Below are 17405 nucleotides of genomic sequence, written 5' to 3' on the forward strand. Positions count from 1 at the left end.
CCAGTATTCTTGCCTGGAGAATCCCATGGACAGAGGAGCCTGGTGGGCTACAGTCCACAGGGTCACAAAGAGTCGGACACAACTGAATGAGAGACTTCATAGTAGAAGTTTAGTCGCTAAGTCGTGTCCGACTCTTGCGACCCTATGAACTGTAGCTTCCCAGGCTCCTCTGTCCATGGGATTCTCCAGGCAAGAATACTGGAGTGGGTTGCCATTTCCTTCTCATAGCTGGAGATAAGAGAAATAACAGACTTGAAAGTACTTTGTGGATTCATTAAAAAAAAAAATCAAGTAGTTTGATTCAAAAGGAAAGGAGGGAAGGGCAGTGATCCAGGAAAAAATTATAGGGAGAGGCAGTCATACAGGTTATAAGGAACAACTGGAAAATAAAAATTAGAAGAAACAAAAAAGAAGGAGAGAGAGAATGTGGTGTCTCTGAATTCCAGAAAGAACCTTGAGTATAAAGGAATAAATAATTGGATTATGTTTTTTCATGAAGAACACCCTGGAACACGTTTGAGAGAAATGAGAGTCAGTTATTTTAAGTATTAGGTATGATAAGTATTGGCATTTGAGTCACAGATAATAAACATAATGATAAAGGAGATGGTTTTGAAGAAGAATAAAGATATTTTACTCACAGACACCAGCAAAGAAAAAGAGAAGATAGTTATGAGAAACGGACAAAGAGGGCAAAAAAAAAAGTATCAAAATTGAAGCATCACATTCTTTTTGATAGACTAGGTGGAAAGATGGTACGCTAAGGCATAGGACAGCTGGGGCTAGGGGCATGGAAAGAGAGAAAAGGGCTAAAATAGATCCCATGGGGACAGAGCCTGGGAGTGCAGAAAAGACAATTAAGAAGACTGCCAAATAGCAGCAGAGAGCAGATTGAAGTTTGAAAGCATCGAGTTCTAATGAGCCAAATCTGCAATGCTGTTTGCTGCTAGCAGTGCTCTCCCTCCTGGGAGAAGCAGCAAAGAGAGCAAGAGTTGGAGGTAACCTATGTTTAGAAATTTGCTGTGTGAGCCAAGAAGCAGAGGTTATTCATGAAGAGGTGGATGTTCTGTTCCTTGAAGTGAAAGACCAGCTCATTAGAAACAAGCAAGGCAGCATCCCTGAACCTGATCACTGAGGAGTATTTCCAAGGAGGTGGGGAAAGTAATTATTTGTGAGTCTTGAGCTGGAAGCTGAGACTCAAGGAAATGAGAAAGCTTCTAATTTTCCACCCCCCTCCTCATCACCACCACCACTCCCACTGTGACTACAGGAAGGAAAGAGGCAAAAACCAAATGACATCAGAAGATCCTCATCAGAGGATTGCAGCCAAGTGAGCAATGGTGTGCCTGTGCTGGGGGGTAAAGGCTGTAAGTTTAGTACTATTAATACAAAAACTGTCAAAAGTTTAATACATTCCCTAGGCATTGGGGTCACTTGTTTTTAAGTAAACTGCATGCAATCCAGTTTATATGAAAAAAAGCTTTTTGTCAGTTATATAGAGTTTGAGATTACTAAATTACTACTCTTAGCATTTCAATGCAGGCTTTGCTTTTGAATCAAATCCCAGCACTTGCTGGAGCAATGCAATATAATCCTCTGTCATGTAGAGGTGCCCCCCCCACCTCTCTGACTTCTCACCCCACACTCTACATTGCTCACTCTATCCTAACCATCCACCTCCTTCTTTTAGTTCCTGGAATCAGTTAGGTTGGTTCCCAACTCAGGATCCTTGTACCAGTTGCTTCTCAGCTCTGCTGTGCTCTCCTCCAGACAGACCTAGAAGGTCCTTCTTGACAGGCAAGTCTCCACTTTGGTATCTCCTTCTCAGAGAGACCTTTCCTGACTGTCAACCTAAGCCTGGGAAGCATGCTTTATATTGCCAGAATTTCAAATATTTTCCAAGTACAGAGCATGTATTCATATATTTATCTAGTGAATGAATGAGTGATTTAAAAAAATCTTAGTGGTTTAACGTTAAGTATGATGAAAAGTTACATTGAGTAAACAGTCACAAGCCTGTGAAACAAACAAACAAAAAAAAAAAACACTGGACCTAAAATGGTATTACAGATGTTCAAAACATCCCCAAAGATCATATTTGCCTTATTCTAAGCAAATAACTATTATGAGAAAGTATTATGAATGAAAGGATAAAGGAGGAAACATCCTGAAAAATGAATCTAAATAAGCCTCAGTATAATTTTAAATGATCATATGGACATAAGAATGTTTATGATATTTTTACCAGACTCAGGAAGGTCTGAGAATATAGACAGATTTTACAGAGTTTGAACAGTACATGATTTAATTAGTTAGAGCATATACACAAACAAAATATCAAAGTTTCCATGAAATAACATGTATAAATTATGAGTAATGTTTTGCTGTTTTTCTTGCTATACTGGATCTAGAAAACAGGCTTAGTTAAGAGGTTAAGAGGAGGTAGACTTTATTCTTTTCTCCATGAAAGGCGATCTCTAAATAAGAAATTCAGTTTCCAGTCAAGTTTCCACATTTTCTGTGGAAAGTACTCTCTGCCAGTTCATTATTTTTTAAAAAAAAGGAGAAGAGAGAAATTGTTTAAATGAAATCTACAGTCCTCATGAATAATTTAATGTTACAAAACTCCAAATTACTTTATGTTGAATATCATTTACTAACCATGATCCTCTGAAATCTGATGGAGACACTTCAGTCAAGAACACATACGAGTATTTTAGAAACAGTCCGCTTCAGTATTCCCTTAAGATGCCCATGTAGAAGGCAAAATTTGAAAGAACTAATGAATAAGGAAGGCTCAGACAAATCCAAGTTGAGAGACATTCTATTAAATACCTGGCCTTTACACTTCAAGTACATCAAGGTCAAGAACACAAAGTAAGGTTGAGGAAGTATTCCATCTTGAGACTGAGAAGACAAGTAAACAAAGAAGGGCGTAATCCTTAAATTGATGTTGAACCAGGAAAAAATAGCCATGATGGAAATTACGAGAACAACTGAAGGTAGCCTATGAGCTAAGTAATAGTACTGTATCATTGTCTAATATTCTGATTTTTTTCTTAATTATATTGTGATTTTGTAGAAGAATTTTCTCATTCCTAAGAGATACACACTAACTAGAGATAAGTAGGGAATAATGGATGAATGGATAGATAGGTAGACAGAAATCACTAGTGAAATGTTTCTGAGACCGTCAAGTGAAACAGAAACTTCACTGTGGCAGTGATTAGAATAATAAGCAATTAATAAATAAAAACCAGCTGTGTCAAAAGTAGAACCATATGCTATAAAAACAAATCAATAAAAACCATCTGCTGTTTAAGCGCTAACAATATATTATTACTTCAATAAATGAGGAGAATAAAACTTAAATTTAAAGATTTTTTGAACTAGAAGCTTTTACAGATTGGTTTCATCATTTATCAATATATTTTTTAAAATATACTATCACATGATTTCAATTGTAAGTTAAAAATCTAGAGAATTTAAACCATAAAATTGTCCACAGAAATCAAATTCCAGATAAAGATTGATGAATTAAGTCTTTACTCATTGTCCTCCAAACCTTAAATTTTAAAGTGAAGCACTAATGTTAACAAAATAATAGTAATACAACAAGTAGCTTCAAGGTGATTATTATATCTTTCTCCTTTCAGAGAGAAAAAAAGAAGTTTATAGAGATTAAGTATCTTGCCGACATTTCAAATATGTATTATCTAGCAGATGTATAATATTACAATGGCTTGCCTCCCCCTACTCCTTAGACAAAGCTTTATGTCAAGGTGGGAGATTCTTTCCTTTTGTAACATCTACCTTGACATAAGGCTTGAATGCATCTATGTTATTGCCAATGTTATTAAAACTTTCAGTGCTATAGTTTATACATAATAACTAGCACTTTAAAATGACTAGAATGATATTGCCAGAAAAAAGGAAAGTGAAAATATTTCTGCTTTCTCACTATTTGTAGCAAGGATAAAACTCAAGATAGACTGATAGATATAACTATGTAGATATTCCATTGTTAGTCTCAAGCATCCAGCAGATTGCGAACCAACTGGCAATGCTTAGGTCCCAAATAATATACTCTGATTTACTATTATTTTTCTTTTGCCAACCTTGTTCTCCTCAGAGAGTAGCAAATTGTGAGTATTCGCAGCATTACCAACATTGCATCTTAAAGAATAACATACAGCACACAGCTAGCTATAGCAAAGCAGAAAAGGAAGAAATTTTCTTTTTAAATATTTTTTTGTCAAGGTTCAGCTGGGGAAATCTACTGACCTACTTTGAAATTAAAATGCTGCTTTAGCACACGCGCACACACACATACACATGTACACACAGGGAATTTTCCACTGAGGTTGCACTTAGTAGCATATCAAAGCTCTATCAGTGACACCCAAATCACCATCCCTAAGGCAAGAATATGCCTGCTGAGTTCAGGCTGCTCACTAATTGCCCTGAATTTATTTTAACCTTAAACCTTTTAAAAAATATGATTATAGGAAATCCAACTCCACAATTAAACTAGAACATCATAATCATTTCCAGGAGTCATCTCAGTTCCCTTTTTTGTCTTGCAGTAAGTATTTCTGAGTTAACATTACACATGCAATCATCACAACAATAAATCTTCATTTTCAAAGCAGTATCAACTGAATGTTACAAAGAATAACAGACAAATCATTACTTCCATTATTGCAAGCTGAGACATTTAGCCCAATCTATGAGAGGTATTATGCATGTAATATAAAGTTATTATGGAATAAAGAAATTTGATGGCATAGCTATGTTTTTACTCACCAGTTGTTTCCACAATGCCTTCTAGGATGACGACAATCTCGAACTGTTCACTTTGCATGCTTCGCTGAGATAGGTCATAAAAGGGGCTTTTGGCATCGATCACGTGGCAAATCGTGAGGGGGGAAACAAGAAAAAGTTGATCTGCCCCTGTACTAAAACCTACATCCAGTTCAAGTTGATCAAGGGGAAGGAACTCACCCTCAGGTGTCTGCCGAGACTAGACAAGCACACAGAAAAAGAGAAGAAATCACCACTTGTACTGAAATTTGCAAGGAAGCCCAACAGTAATTTACATTATTGCCAACATTCTGCACTATCAATCATCTGCAACAAAATCCAAACAAATCATTATGCGGCTATGTTCTAGCAAATGGGCCGAAATCCCACATAACTCATGTGGAACATACATGCATTATTTATAATATACGACTTACTATAATTACCAGTCCCTAACTCATGGGCTTTGGAGAAACGCCTGGTCCAACAATGGCTGTTAACACAAACTGTGGAACTAACTGTGCATGTGCTATGGCTTGACATAAATCACTAAATGATAACACACTGCTTGCCAGATGTTTCTTCCTCTCAAAGCATATAAGTAGGCAATTCTTATGGAGTTAGTTAAAGATAAAAGGTTGATCATAATTTAAAAACAGATTTACTACATTATTACAAAACAAGCATAATAATTTATTTTTCCAGGACATTTGAAAAGTAATAAATAGATATAAAGTAGAATAGTGAAGATGTTATCATATTAAATAATGTTATGTACACAACAGCTCACATAATAAAAATAAAAGCAGATGCTGTTAACTAGTGGTTTTCGAACTACTACTAAATAACTGCATTAAAGTTGTTCATTTCTCTACCTATTTAATGAATTGTAAAAATAGTGAAAATTTATGCTCAAATGAATCTAAGTCAAAATGTAGTTTAAAATATCTATATTAGACAAACTTGTAGCTTACTAAAATTTTTATAAGACAGTGGCATTCAATAAAAATCACTGAAAAGGTTAATTCAACAAACTGCTTACATGGTGAAAAAAAAGTATACACATGATTATAAACAATTAGCAAGCCATGAAAATAAACTTAATTCCCTTTTCTATTCATTTTCCATATCTGGTCTTTGCATATTCGTATTCCTTATCTTACTTACAAGGACCACAAAAGCAAATATTTAGGTTTACATGCTGATGCTGGTAAAATAAAAGCTGGGTTAAGCAGTTGCATACAGAAAAATCAGGGTGGAGGGAGGCTTGCTGCTGGTCAAATGGGGTTTGGAAGAATCCAATATATTTTAAGAGACTCTTTGCAAAACTAATTTAATAAACAAAACAGACTCCATAACACTGATCTGTCCAATCAATCAGTAGATTGAAGACAGAGTCTTTACTCTTAGAGTTCCAGAAAAGACAGAGGTTTTGTAAATGAGCTTGAAAACACTGAGAACTATGGTATATAGTGAGCTGCCCTCCACAGCAAAATAGAACCAAGACTTTAAAGTTGGTGACAAATTGTTACAGCAGCAATTGCAGATTCTTAAAAACAAAGCTACTCAGTTAATGAAGCTACTTTGTAATTAGTGATACTCAGGAGTTTTGAGTAGGAAAAACATCCAATGAAAAGACAGAGACTATTTTTCTTCTCTGCCCTAGGAGTAGTTGATTAAATTTTTAAAAAGAAGAAGAAAATGATTACTGACAAGGGAAAAAAAAACAAACAAACAGAAAAACCTGATGGTGCAAAAATAAAAACAGCAGCTCTAACAACCAATGTTGGAGAAAACTAATCATTTCTAAGCCAGCAGAACTTTCCAAGTATACAGTTGTATAGTTATATTGATTATGTAGCAAAATAAAAGCTAAATACAAAGCAAAAATAAAAGCAAAAATCCTGGGTCATTGTTCTCCCACCTACTAAGAAACAGGTGCTATATAAACACAAGGTGGTATTCTGACATTTCTAGTTAATATCAGAATTTAGGTCATTTTACCAACTATTCTAAGCTCTGCTTTTCCTGCAGGAAATAAAAATATTCACAAATATAATTTTAAGCTCACTTTCCTATTCATTTTAAAATAATTTCCCCCAAAGAACATATATTTTTCTTACTTTTATATAATACACCAAGACTGAAATTCATCTCCCTCATTCTTATATTTGTTATTTATACATGTGCCTCATTCTCAGAGTAAGCTATTAGCTTCATATTCTCTGCTCATTCTACAACCCATGAAAAGAAGTGGCCTACAAACAGACTGGCTATCAGGAAAATGCCAACCTAGAACAAGAAATAGCTTATTTTTAGCAAGGCAGTTAATTCATATATAGGTAATTTACACTTAAATATGCATGAATCTATTTCATTCAGACTCCACATTATCTTCTGATTTTAAAAATGTGTTCCATATACTCGAAATTATGCCTATACCCTCCTCCAAATGCTTTATATCCTAAGTCTTGGCAGAAACAAAATTAACAACTGCATTTATTTTGTGATACTATAGGGAAAATAATACTTCATTTCACTGAATAAAGTTTTTCACAATTACATCTTTTTTAGATAAGTGAAATTCTCTACACATTCATTGGAAATTATTTCCCAGTGGGTAAACCTAAACCTTTATTTAAATGACTCTGCAGTACTACATATATCCACAATTTTATCTTTCAAGTCTTCTTCCATTTTGTTTGGTTAAGAGATATTTCAACTATCAATATGCTTACCTCACTAATTTCTGTTTGCTTCTGTGACTCTGTAGTAGACTGGGAAGCCTATTAATCACTGTGAATTAAAAGGAAAGCTTTTCTATTTAAAAATTGGGAAGAGATTGGCAGGTGCTTGTAGAACTGGAATTGTTTGAAGTCAGAGCTCCTGGCAAGAGCAAGGTTATCTTATCAACGCTCAGCCAAATACAATATTCCAGAAACTAATATATGCCCACCAAATATATCTTTAGAAGCAGGCACATTCTATTCTAGGCTTACAAGGAATTATAATCCAGGATTTTCTAATTCTGGTGCAATTCTAGAGATTTTCTGGAGCAAGGGGGGAAAAAAGCCTATGATAGTTTTAAGTTTCTCAACTTGTATAACTGGAGTTTGAGAACTTTTCCTCAAGGAATTGTAATACATACATGACAAACACAAAGAAAAAAGAGGATTTATGTATATGCCTTTATAAAATTAAACTGTGATCTGTACCTTGAGTATGTAATAAATCAGTAGCAATAATATTTCATCTATTTCTAATAACCTTATTTATATAACAATTACTGCATTTCACTCAGAAATGTTAATAGGCAGAAAAAATTTAGAGAAAAACCTATTTAACCTTAATTTATTATGTTATCTTAAGAATTTTGATAAAAGAAGAATCTTTCATTAGTAAAGCAGTTTACACCTAGTCTATGTTGTATCTTTTAGCTCTATAAATTATACCTCCTAATTCCAAAGGGAACACAGAATCATGATCATTTTTACATAAAAATATGTAAAGAGATACAGTCAAAATCAAAAAATTAATTCAAAATACCTGCTAAAGGTTAAGATAAATGTGGTAAATTATTAAAATTTCTGAGGTTGACTTTACTTGATGAAATAATCACTTAAGAGTCTTGAAACTATTGGATGAATAAGTGGGGGAAAGGTGGAATGAAAAACAGCTCATGGAAAATTAGTTAATTCTTTAAAATTTAGAACATAATTTGAAAACACTAAGACCTCAGAATGACTTCCATGTAACTTTTATTTTCAGTTGTATAGAATAAATTTTTGAAAGGAAATAAAGATCTCTTTGAAATTTTAAAGCTTTTCTGGCTGGTTGCATATAGAAAATTCTGGGAATTAAGAGAAAAATCAAGGAAATCTAAGGCATAAAGTTTGTTTAAATTTATTGTCCAAATAAATTATAAGTAGAATATCATAGATATTTGAAATTATTTTATACAATTTAGATTTCAGCAATAAAGTTATTATTTGTAATAAAATATTATTATTGAAATATACTATTTCTGTTATATATCCTTCAGTTAGAAGTCACATGGATTTACGTCTAGAACTTAGGGTTTGTGACTCATTTTATAGTCACAAGTACTAATTTCAAAGAAGCAGCTAATGTCAAATGACTTTGAACTCCCTTAGAGTCCAAAAAGGCCTGCAAGATAATCAATTACAAATTCTATAGGTGAAAAAAGAATCAAAAGTCATAGATGCTTGGAAGGGATTATCGTGGTCACGTACTTTACAAATATCTTTCTTATTATAGTGAAAGACTGCTGAGTACATATCCAAAGACACACACACACACACACACACACAGTGCTCTGGGATACAGTTACAACTACCCTTGGCATAACCAGATCCACGTTTGTTCATTCCCCTTCTGGGAAATTTGTGGTCAGTTGACCACATTCATTCAACATGGACAAACTTCACCAACACAATCAATCTCTTTGCTCTCTTTCTCCCATCTCTCTAACCCATAACTGTGCTATAATTTTAACTGTTGTGACCTTTCAGAATCAAGCAAGGGGAATCTGGGGAAAAAAGAAAAAAAACATTTAATCACTAACATCTGACATGTGAAATGCACCTTTATCATATTCTAAGACTTGATCTACGCCTCTACCACCTTTCACATGTCTCCATTGGAAAAGGCAATGAGGGCCAGTGGTTCAGAAAGGAAAAGAAAACAAAGCAGTTGAAGATGGAGAGGGTGGCTCTTCTTGCCTACCATCTCTCCCCTATTCTATCTGAAATTTCACTTCTCTTTAAATGGGCAATGTGTGTGTCTATGTGTATGTTGAATATATGCTGAAGTTAGAAAATTACACGCAATGACATCAGGGTACCATGTGGAATCTAAAATTAGGAAATGAGCCAAAAGCAGGTACAAAGATAAAGAACAACAACGTCTTGTGACTCAAAGCTGTTCTGGCAATGGTTTTGGGATCAGACCAAAATTAGAGTCAGGCAGAGGAAAGTATGGACCTAGAATTTCATCTGGATAAACTACAATTGTACATTTTTTACTCCTTAAGTTTGAAATCCCATCAATACTCAGGTGGAAAAAATATGACCAACATCAAACCTAAAATAAAGATTTTTTAATGCTAAGCCAATTATCCCATAAAAATATGTTCATTTTTGTGAAAAGAAAGTTAACTTAAAGAATGGAATGTAATTTATCTTGTAATAAATTTTTGTGAGGCTTTTATTCCATTCAAATGAAAGAACAGCTTTATAATTCCTTGGGGACTTTTTATGGAATTTATAATAATAACTGTGGATGGGATTTGTAACCCTACTTACACATTGTCCTCCTACTCACCAAACACCCTCAAATCCATCAAGTGTTTTTCCCTGCTTCTCTTCATTTGTTCTTACCTACTGCTGTGTATTTGTGGGTCTTTGTGCCCTTATTTCTGTTCATGCTGTATTCCCCTAAGCACAAGCCACCCTGTACTTTGCAGGAACCATATTAAAAATAAAAAACAAACAAAACAGCATATTACTATTATTTAAAAGAAGAATAATTATAGTCTTTAAAAGGAACCCAAGTTCTATACCTATTACAGAATTATTGTACTTGTGTCAGAGAAAGCAAAGCTAGGCTAAATACGAACTTTACTTTTTTAATAAGACATAATAAACCCACCTCACTGACATTAAGATCTAGCCCAAGAGTTCTGGGGTACTCAGTCCTAGACTCCTTGAATCTTTTTACTAGCCACATGTATAATGTTCAGGATAAGAGTGTTTTTTTTAATAGATATTCATTTGTGAATTATTTAATTTAAAAGAGATGACTAATAATCTCAAGATTAAAACTTAAGTGCAAACTGGCCAAGATCAACTGGGGAAAAGAGTCAGTCATATAAAATAGGGTCACATAGAGTCAAAAATCATAATGACATTTAAGTGCAAGGTATAGAATGAAGACAAACTAATAAATATATGGGAAAAAATCAGGAATTATATGGTCCAGGAATCACTGTGGCTAAAAGATTAAGACATATGAAGAGAATGAAGAGCTTATTAGTTCTGCAGATTCAATTTTGTTTTTTATAGCATCTTCATTGGATCACAATCATATGAGGAAACCAGATAACATCCAATTTTGAGTATCCATATAAATGGAGAATAGAAAACATGACTATAAAAATAATATAAGTGATATATTAAAAGATAACTGGGAACCATTACTTTTCACTAACTGAGAGTTTAAGGGTTACATAGCTGACATCCTAGGAAAGAAAGATGATGACTATTTTCCATGAATAAAAATATGAAAAAATAAAATTATATTTCCATGAGAAAAAAATATCTTTACCACTTAATTTTAAATTATGTATCTAACAATAGTTGATTTTATGCTTACTTTATGTAAACAAGGTTTGACCGAGTATCTATACATGCACACACATATACAAATGTATACATGTAAGTATAATGGCTTCTTGACAGTAAGTGTGCAAGCTCTTACACGATGCATCAAAAAGTTTAAATCTTTCCCTATTAAGATGGAAGTCTAGGGCAGTCGACCATTAGTATTAGATTTGTGGGAAGGAGTGAGATTTCCAAATCCTTTTAATCCAACACTAAATTACAAGGTCCAAAGTATCAACCATTAGTCTCAACTCCCTAACTCAGGCATTTTTATTAAAATTTTAAACTGGATGTTATGTTAACTTAACACAACTGTGCCATTCATTAGTTCCTATATTTTAGATTTCTTAAAAAAGACAGCTAAAATAAACTGAAAATTCAAATAAAACATCAATATGGGGATGAAAAGAGAAAGACCACTCATCTTAAAAGAGCTTCCTATAGCTGTATTTATAATAATATTATAAATTTTAAAGAATAATTTCCAATTATATTCTAAAATTTTTATTTAATCTACTTTCATTTTTTCCTAAGTAGAAAAGGACTGATCACTCCAAGCATACAGTTGGAAGATCTATATTTAAATATAAAAATAAATTTCAGTATTTGCAAGCTCAGAAGATAGGAATAGAGTTGAAATAAAATTTGCTTTCATGTAAGTTAACAACAGTTAATAATTAAGCAGAAAAACTATAAAAAAAAACTTCCATCAAGAAAAGAGAACCCCCAAAAATGCATGAAAAACCTCACAGTGGTGAGGATTAGAAAGCCACATGAATTTTCTTACTGTCTTTGCAAGAATAGAAAGCGCTTTACAATCATCAAATAGAATTCTTACATTAATGTTTACAATAGGCTTTATTCAGCAAATAAGAAAACAGCAATAGAAAAAAATACAAATGAAATTAAATTAGGTAATAGGAAGAACTCATACAGACTATAATAACTATTGTTAAATATTAAGCTTTTGTTGCCTTAAAAATCTATGTATTTCTTTGTATTAAAGATACATAAATTTTACATTTAAAATCTCAAACATGGGTTAAGAAAAGAAACTGAAATGTGTAATAATATTTAATAAGATGTATAAGACTAACATCAAAATATTATTGCTTTAAGCTTTTGGTATAGCTTCACTTTAAAAGTATAGTTGGCTGCTTTGGGTCACTTCATCTCAGTCCCTAAGAGAAAATAAGAGTCATTTACTAAAGGCAAATCTTCCCTCTAATTTTGCTGAATGTTATCATTTTCCCAATAAAACATGGCTCCTTTTAATGAAGTCTAAGGAAATGACAAGAACTCTGAGAATTCATTTTAGTCACCATGGCTACTGGACAAATCAACTTCAAGCAAACTACAGTAAGCGACTGGATGAAGAGTTGCCACTCATCAACCCTCTCCCTTCACAAAAAAATCAGGACAGAATTTCATCATAATTTTGTTTAGATATAAACTGATGCCACATGCCAATCAATTTTACTTTTAACCCTGACATCTTCCCAACATATCAAAAGTAAAGAATTTTAATAGTATACATATTGTTTTAATTAGATGTTTTTAATCACCTTGTGTTAATATAGCACCTTGCTCCAAATTTTCCAACACTAGAAAACTATTTTTTTAATAAAGACACTTCTTACAGTACATGCGCTACATGGTCTCATGCAGAAAAATCACTATCAGCATCCTGAATCACTAGAGACCCAGGGCTTTAGATTCACTATAACTTTGTAAAAAGCAAAAACAATAACCAAAACATGCTATGTATATTAATTCTATTTATTTCTGACTTCTGATCAATCTAAAAACATCTAAATATGTTTCCTTAAAAAGATATGATTTAATAAATTATTTATATGTTTGAAACACTAGAGAATAGCAATGACTGACCTTTAAGGTCTAATTTTTAATTTCTAGTAGATCAATCAATATGGTAAACTATTCTTCAGTAAGAATCTCAAAGTGACACACAAACATGGCTTCCACGGGAGACTTTTGCAATATATTTACAAAATGTGCCCAGTACACCTAACCTAAAAAAGAGGCTATGTATCTTGTTCTATACATAGAAACAGGCACATACAACAAACATGTCTACAGCATGTTTAGCCTGATCCAAATATCTCAGTTCAAACAGTGGTCCATAGCAGGATACACTAAGTTAAAATGTTTTAAAAATTACATGCAGCTCGTTGGAGTTTTATAAAGAATATGATCCACTCAAATTACACAATTATCTTAATTAACATATACATTGGAACTAGATTAAAAATTTTCCAGAAAGCTACACACAATTTGTTTATTTACTGTCTATAGCATAGGAAATATATGCATATGATGTGAAGTGACAGGACAACTGAGCTACTTTAATTTAACACAATCCTGAGCAAGATAGTCAAAATTGATTAGGGCAAGACCTTATAAATGAATGATAAAAATAACACAAGAGCCAAACTTTTTAAAAGCACGCAGTTCTACTTTAACTGCCATGTAAACTGAAGCTGTATAAAACCATATAGACCTGGGACATAGAATTGAAATTTCAAAGGTAAAATGTCAACCTAAAATTTTTATTAGTGCTAAAATTGTGAATGTGGCTATGGCTTTCTATGCAATGTCAGATAAATTGTTGAGATTGTATTGCAGTCATCTTTCTCAGTTTATGAACATTTGAAAACTAAGGAGAATCCTTCAAAAAGATGAACTATAAATAACACACAGAGAACTGGGCTTGTATCCCTCACTCTAATTGGGTTAGTGTGCAGAGTGGGCTTCTCTCCTTGTTTGTAGTGGTGCCCTCTAACGACTAGATGGACCTTGCTTTAAAAATCACTCCAGAAGCGATTTCTTTTTGCATTTACACGGCTGTTGGTAGGAAGTAATCTTCTTTAATAGGTACTAGGAAGTTTCAGGTGAAATCTGTAATCGACAAAGGCTTCATAGAAACAAGCAATTAAGAATAAAATTAAAGAGACTGCAGGAAAAGCACTCAGCTTGCACAGAGTACTTCTCTAGGATAATACTTAGTAAAAATAAAAATTGATAACAACCAGGTGTTACTTTTTTCACTTTATAAACTGCTTCTCCCATCTGTGTACTTGTTAAAAAGATAACCACAGAGTTATTGGGCCTGAAGCAATAATCCACTTGCTGGTACTACTAGGGAGGGGGAGGAGGAGGAAGAGAGAGAACTACAAATAAATAAATAAAGCCTTAGGTGAAAATTGAGGTAAGTTCAGCACCTTTTGTCTTCAGACTAAAAGCCTGTTCAGTTTTACTACTTCAAGTTTACTGGAATGGTGTACTGACAACAAATTCAAAGCTCTCTAAATAGGAAAAGAGCCAGGGTAGGAAGAACAGGGCATTCCTGTACCTCAGAAGTCCAGGAGCCAACACCACTCGGTAAGTGTTATTAGTCCAGAAAGCGATACAAGTACGTCCGATGAATATAAATAAGAATAAAACAAACAACTGCAAGAGAATGGGTGGGAAAAGAACAGAACTGTCGATTGTACTCTGCCCCATCCTCCACCCCGAAAAAACAAGTTTGCCTGTAGCGTAAGACAGACTAGGAGCCTGAAGGTAGCTCTCTAGTGGGTTAATTCCCCCGAGCGTGGGGAATGGCGGCCGCCAGGTGGGGAGGGGGCGGACAGCACTTACTTTGAGCAGCTTACAGCGGATCTGCGCGGAGACCATGTGGCTGTTGCGCAGGTTGCCCACTCGGAACATGAGCGTGAGTTTCCCGTCCCTCATAGAGATCACCGCGTGCTCGCTAAACATCAGGGTCTCCGCGCGCTTCTTGGGCTGGGACATCTTGATGAACATACAGCCGATGAGGAAGGCGTCCACGATGGAGCCGAGAATGGACTGGAAGAGGAAGAGGATGATGCCCTCGGGGCACTTGTCGGTGATGTAGCGGTAGCCATAGCCGATGGTGGCCTCGGTCTCGATGAAGAAGAGGAAGGCCGAAGGGAAGTTATAGACATTGGCCACGCAGGGCGTGTAGTTGCCGACGTGGGCTTTGTTCAGGTCGCCCCGAGTGTAGGCGATCACCCACCACATGGACGCCATGAAGAGCCAGGCCACTGTATAGGTGAGGATGAAGATGAAGAGGTTCCAGCGCCACTTGAGGTCCACCAGGGTGGTAAAAAGGTCCGAGAGGTAGCGGCTCGTCTCACTGCCCAGGTTGCCGTGTTGGACATTGCACCGGCCGTTCTTGTCCACGAACCGCTGTCGCTTCTTCTTGGGCACAAGCTGCTGCTGCGGGCCCTGGCCCGGCCCCTGAGGCTGCAAGCCCGAGCCGCTGGACGAGGTGGTCACTACCTGGTAATCGTCCCCAAATTTCCTTCGGAGTGCAGACATAATACGGAGGGGCGAGCCAGATTCAAACGCGAAGCGAAGGCGCAGGAGCCGAGCGCTGCAAACCAGCACCAATAAGGAGGTGGGGGCGGGAGAGAAAGGGGGGACGAAAACCGGCGCGCCTGGGGTGGGGGGCGCACCCGGCGGTAGCTGCGGTCTCTGCCCCCCGCAGACGTCTCTCCTCCCCTGGGACGGAGGCTTTCTCTCCACGCTGAGTCTTAAAACCGAAAAAAGTGTTCTCCCACACTCAAGGCAGGAGGGCTGCGAGGACCACGAACCCAAGCGCGAATTCGCCTCCAAGCTTTTCCAGGCTTCTCCTCTCTGCCCCCACCACCGGCATCCCGGGGGCCACCTCTCGCCTTCTCACAGCCCCCCTGACTATCCTGCCGCACTCCCAAACTGACTGCTTTAAAATTAACGAGTTGACCAGCGAGTTCCTCCCCACCGGCCAACTCACCGGGTTGCCCAAGCAGCACTACCTGCTCCGACCAGACCCTCCCCCCCCCACCCCGCCGCTCCCAGCTCGCCCGTCCCCCCCACCCCCCGGGACGGCTGCCGGCTCCCTCCGGCGCTCCCGCCTCCTATCTTTTGGCCCAAATCCCGCCCAAAGGCATCTCTGCCCGGGCACGGGTGCAGCAGCCCCTACCCACGTCCTCCCGGCTCAGAGTCCCCTCTCCGGACTCCAGAGACGCGTCCGCCTGCCGTCCGCTGGCCGCGGAGTTTCCACGGGCGCCACCCGGGCCCCCCCGGCCGCCCCCGCGCCCGGTAGAGGTGGCGGTGCGCTACAGCCCGGCACTCACCCTGGGGGAGAGGGCAGGAGGCGGCGCCGCGGGCGGCAGCGGCCGCAGGGCCTCGCACTCTGCCCTCAAGGCTCTTCTCGCCTCCACTTTTCCCGGCGCACCACGATGGGCGCCAACGCCAGTCCCCCAAGCTCCGCGCCTTCCTGGGGGCACCGCGCGGCCCCCACCGGGAGGATCCTGGTGCACCGGGCACAGGAAGACTTGGGAGCGGGACTCGAGGGTTCCTGGGCACCGCCGCGCTCTCCTAGCTGCCGACAAAGGTGCTGCTGAAGGGGGTCTGAGCTTCGGGATTCGGGTCAGACTCTCAGGTGAAATACCAGCGCCGCTCCAGCTTTTCCTCGGCTTCACGGCGCCTGCCTTTTTCCTCTTCCCTCCCTGGCCCCCCACTCCCGGTCCGCGTCTCTGCGGCCCGGGTGGGAAGGAGCGAGGCGCGAGCCGGGGGCGGCGGGAGAGTGGTGTGTGTGCGGGTGCTTGTGATCCGCTGCAGAGCCGCGCTAGCCCCGCCTGTCCTGCTTCCCCCGCTGTTTCACCAGCCTGAATTGCACCTCCGCGCCTCAGTTGAGCCTGCAGTGTCTGGCAGCTCAGGAAAAAGCTAGCCCCTCCAATGAGATGCGACTCTAAATCTGCTCCCCAAAGCTAGCCAACTCTTCTTCCTTGCCCCTCTGCATCAGGCAGAAACCCCCCAACAAGCAGGAAAGGCTTTTCTTTGAAAGGGGAGAAGTATAATGTGTCTGTATAACTAGGGCTCTCCTTTACACGGATGCCTGGGTTTAAGGATGCACCATAAAGAGAGACCGCAACTGGCTTCGTGATAAACCTGTTCAGAACTCAGAGCTGCCAGTAGCAGAGGGGGCTCAAGATGGGAACAGAAGAGACGGGAGACACTCCTAGGAGAGCTCACAGTCCTGCCTGAGAATGGCTCTATTAGAAAGGCTCAGAATGTCCGGAGTTAATGTGTGGCTGTAATTGAAGGATGAAGGCTGGATTTTAACAGCCCAGGCCTGGCAGTTAACTTAATGGAAGGGCAAAGTGCAGAAATAGC

At 37.9% G+C, this 17405-nt stretch overlaps 1 protein-coding gene across 4 annotated transcripts in view; it reads right to left on the reverse strand.

Moving 5' to 3' along the window:
* KCNJ3 (potassium inwardly rectifying channel subfamily J member 3) overlaps positions 1-16051 on the reverse strand; it is a 194047-nt gene extending 177996 nt beyond the window's left edge. For 3 of the 4 annotated variants that reach the window (XM_019972605.2, XM_070767790.1, XM_070767801.1), the window contains exons 1-2: positions 14865-16051; positions 4807-5023 (exon numbers count right to left, since the gene is read on the reverse strand). In XM_019972605.2, coding sequence (XP_019828164.1) covers positions 4807-5023; positions 14865-15566 — 919 coding nt within the window. In that variant the 5' untranslated portion in view covers positions 15567-16051. The remainder of the gene's footprint in view (positions 1-4806; positions 5024-14864) is intronic. The other variant, XM_070767807.1, reaches the window with a different exon arrangement.
* Between the last annotated feature and the right edge of the window lie 1354 nt (positions 16052-17405).

The sequence above is a fragment of the Bos indicus genome, chromosome 2, assembly GCF_029378745.1.
Source record: "Bos indicus isolate NIAB-ARS_2022 breed Sahiwal x Tharparkar chromosome 2, NIAB-ARS_B.indTharparkar_mat_pri_1.0, whole genome shotgun sequence".
Lineage (NCBI taxonomy): Eukaryota > Metazoa > Chordata > Mammalia > Artiodactyla > Bovidae > Bos > Bos indicus.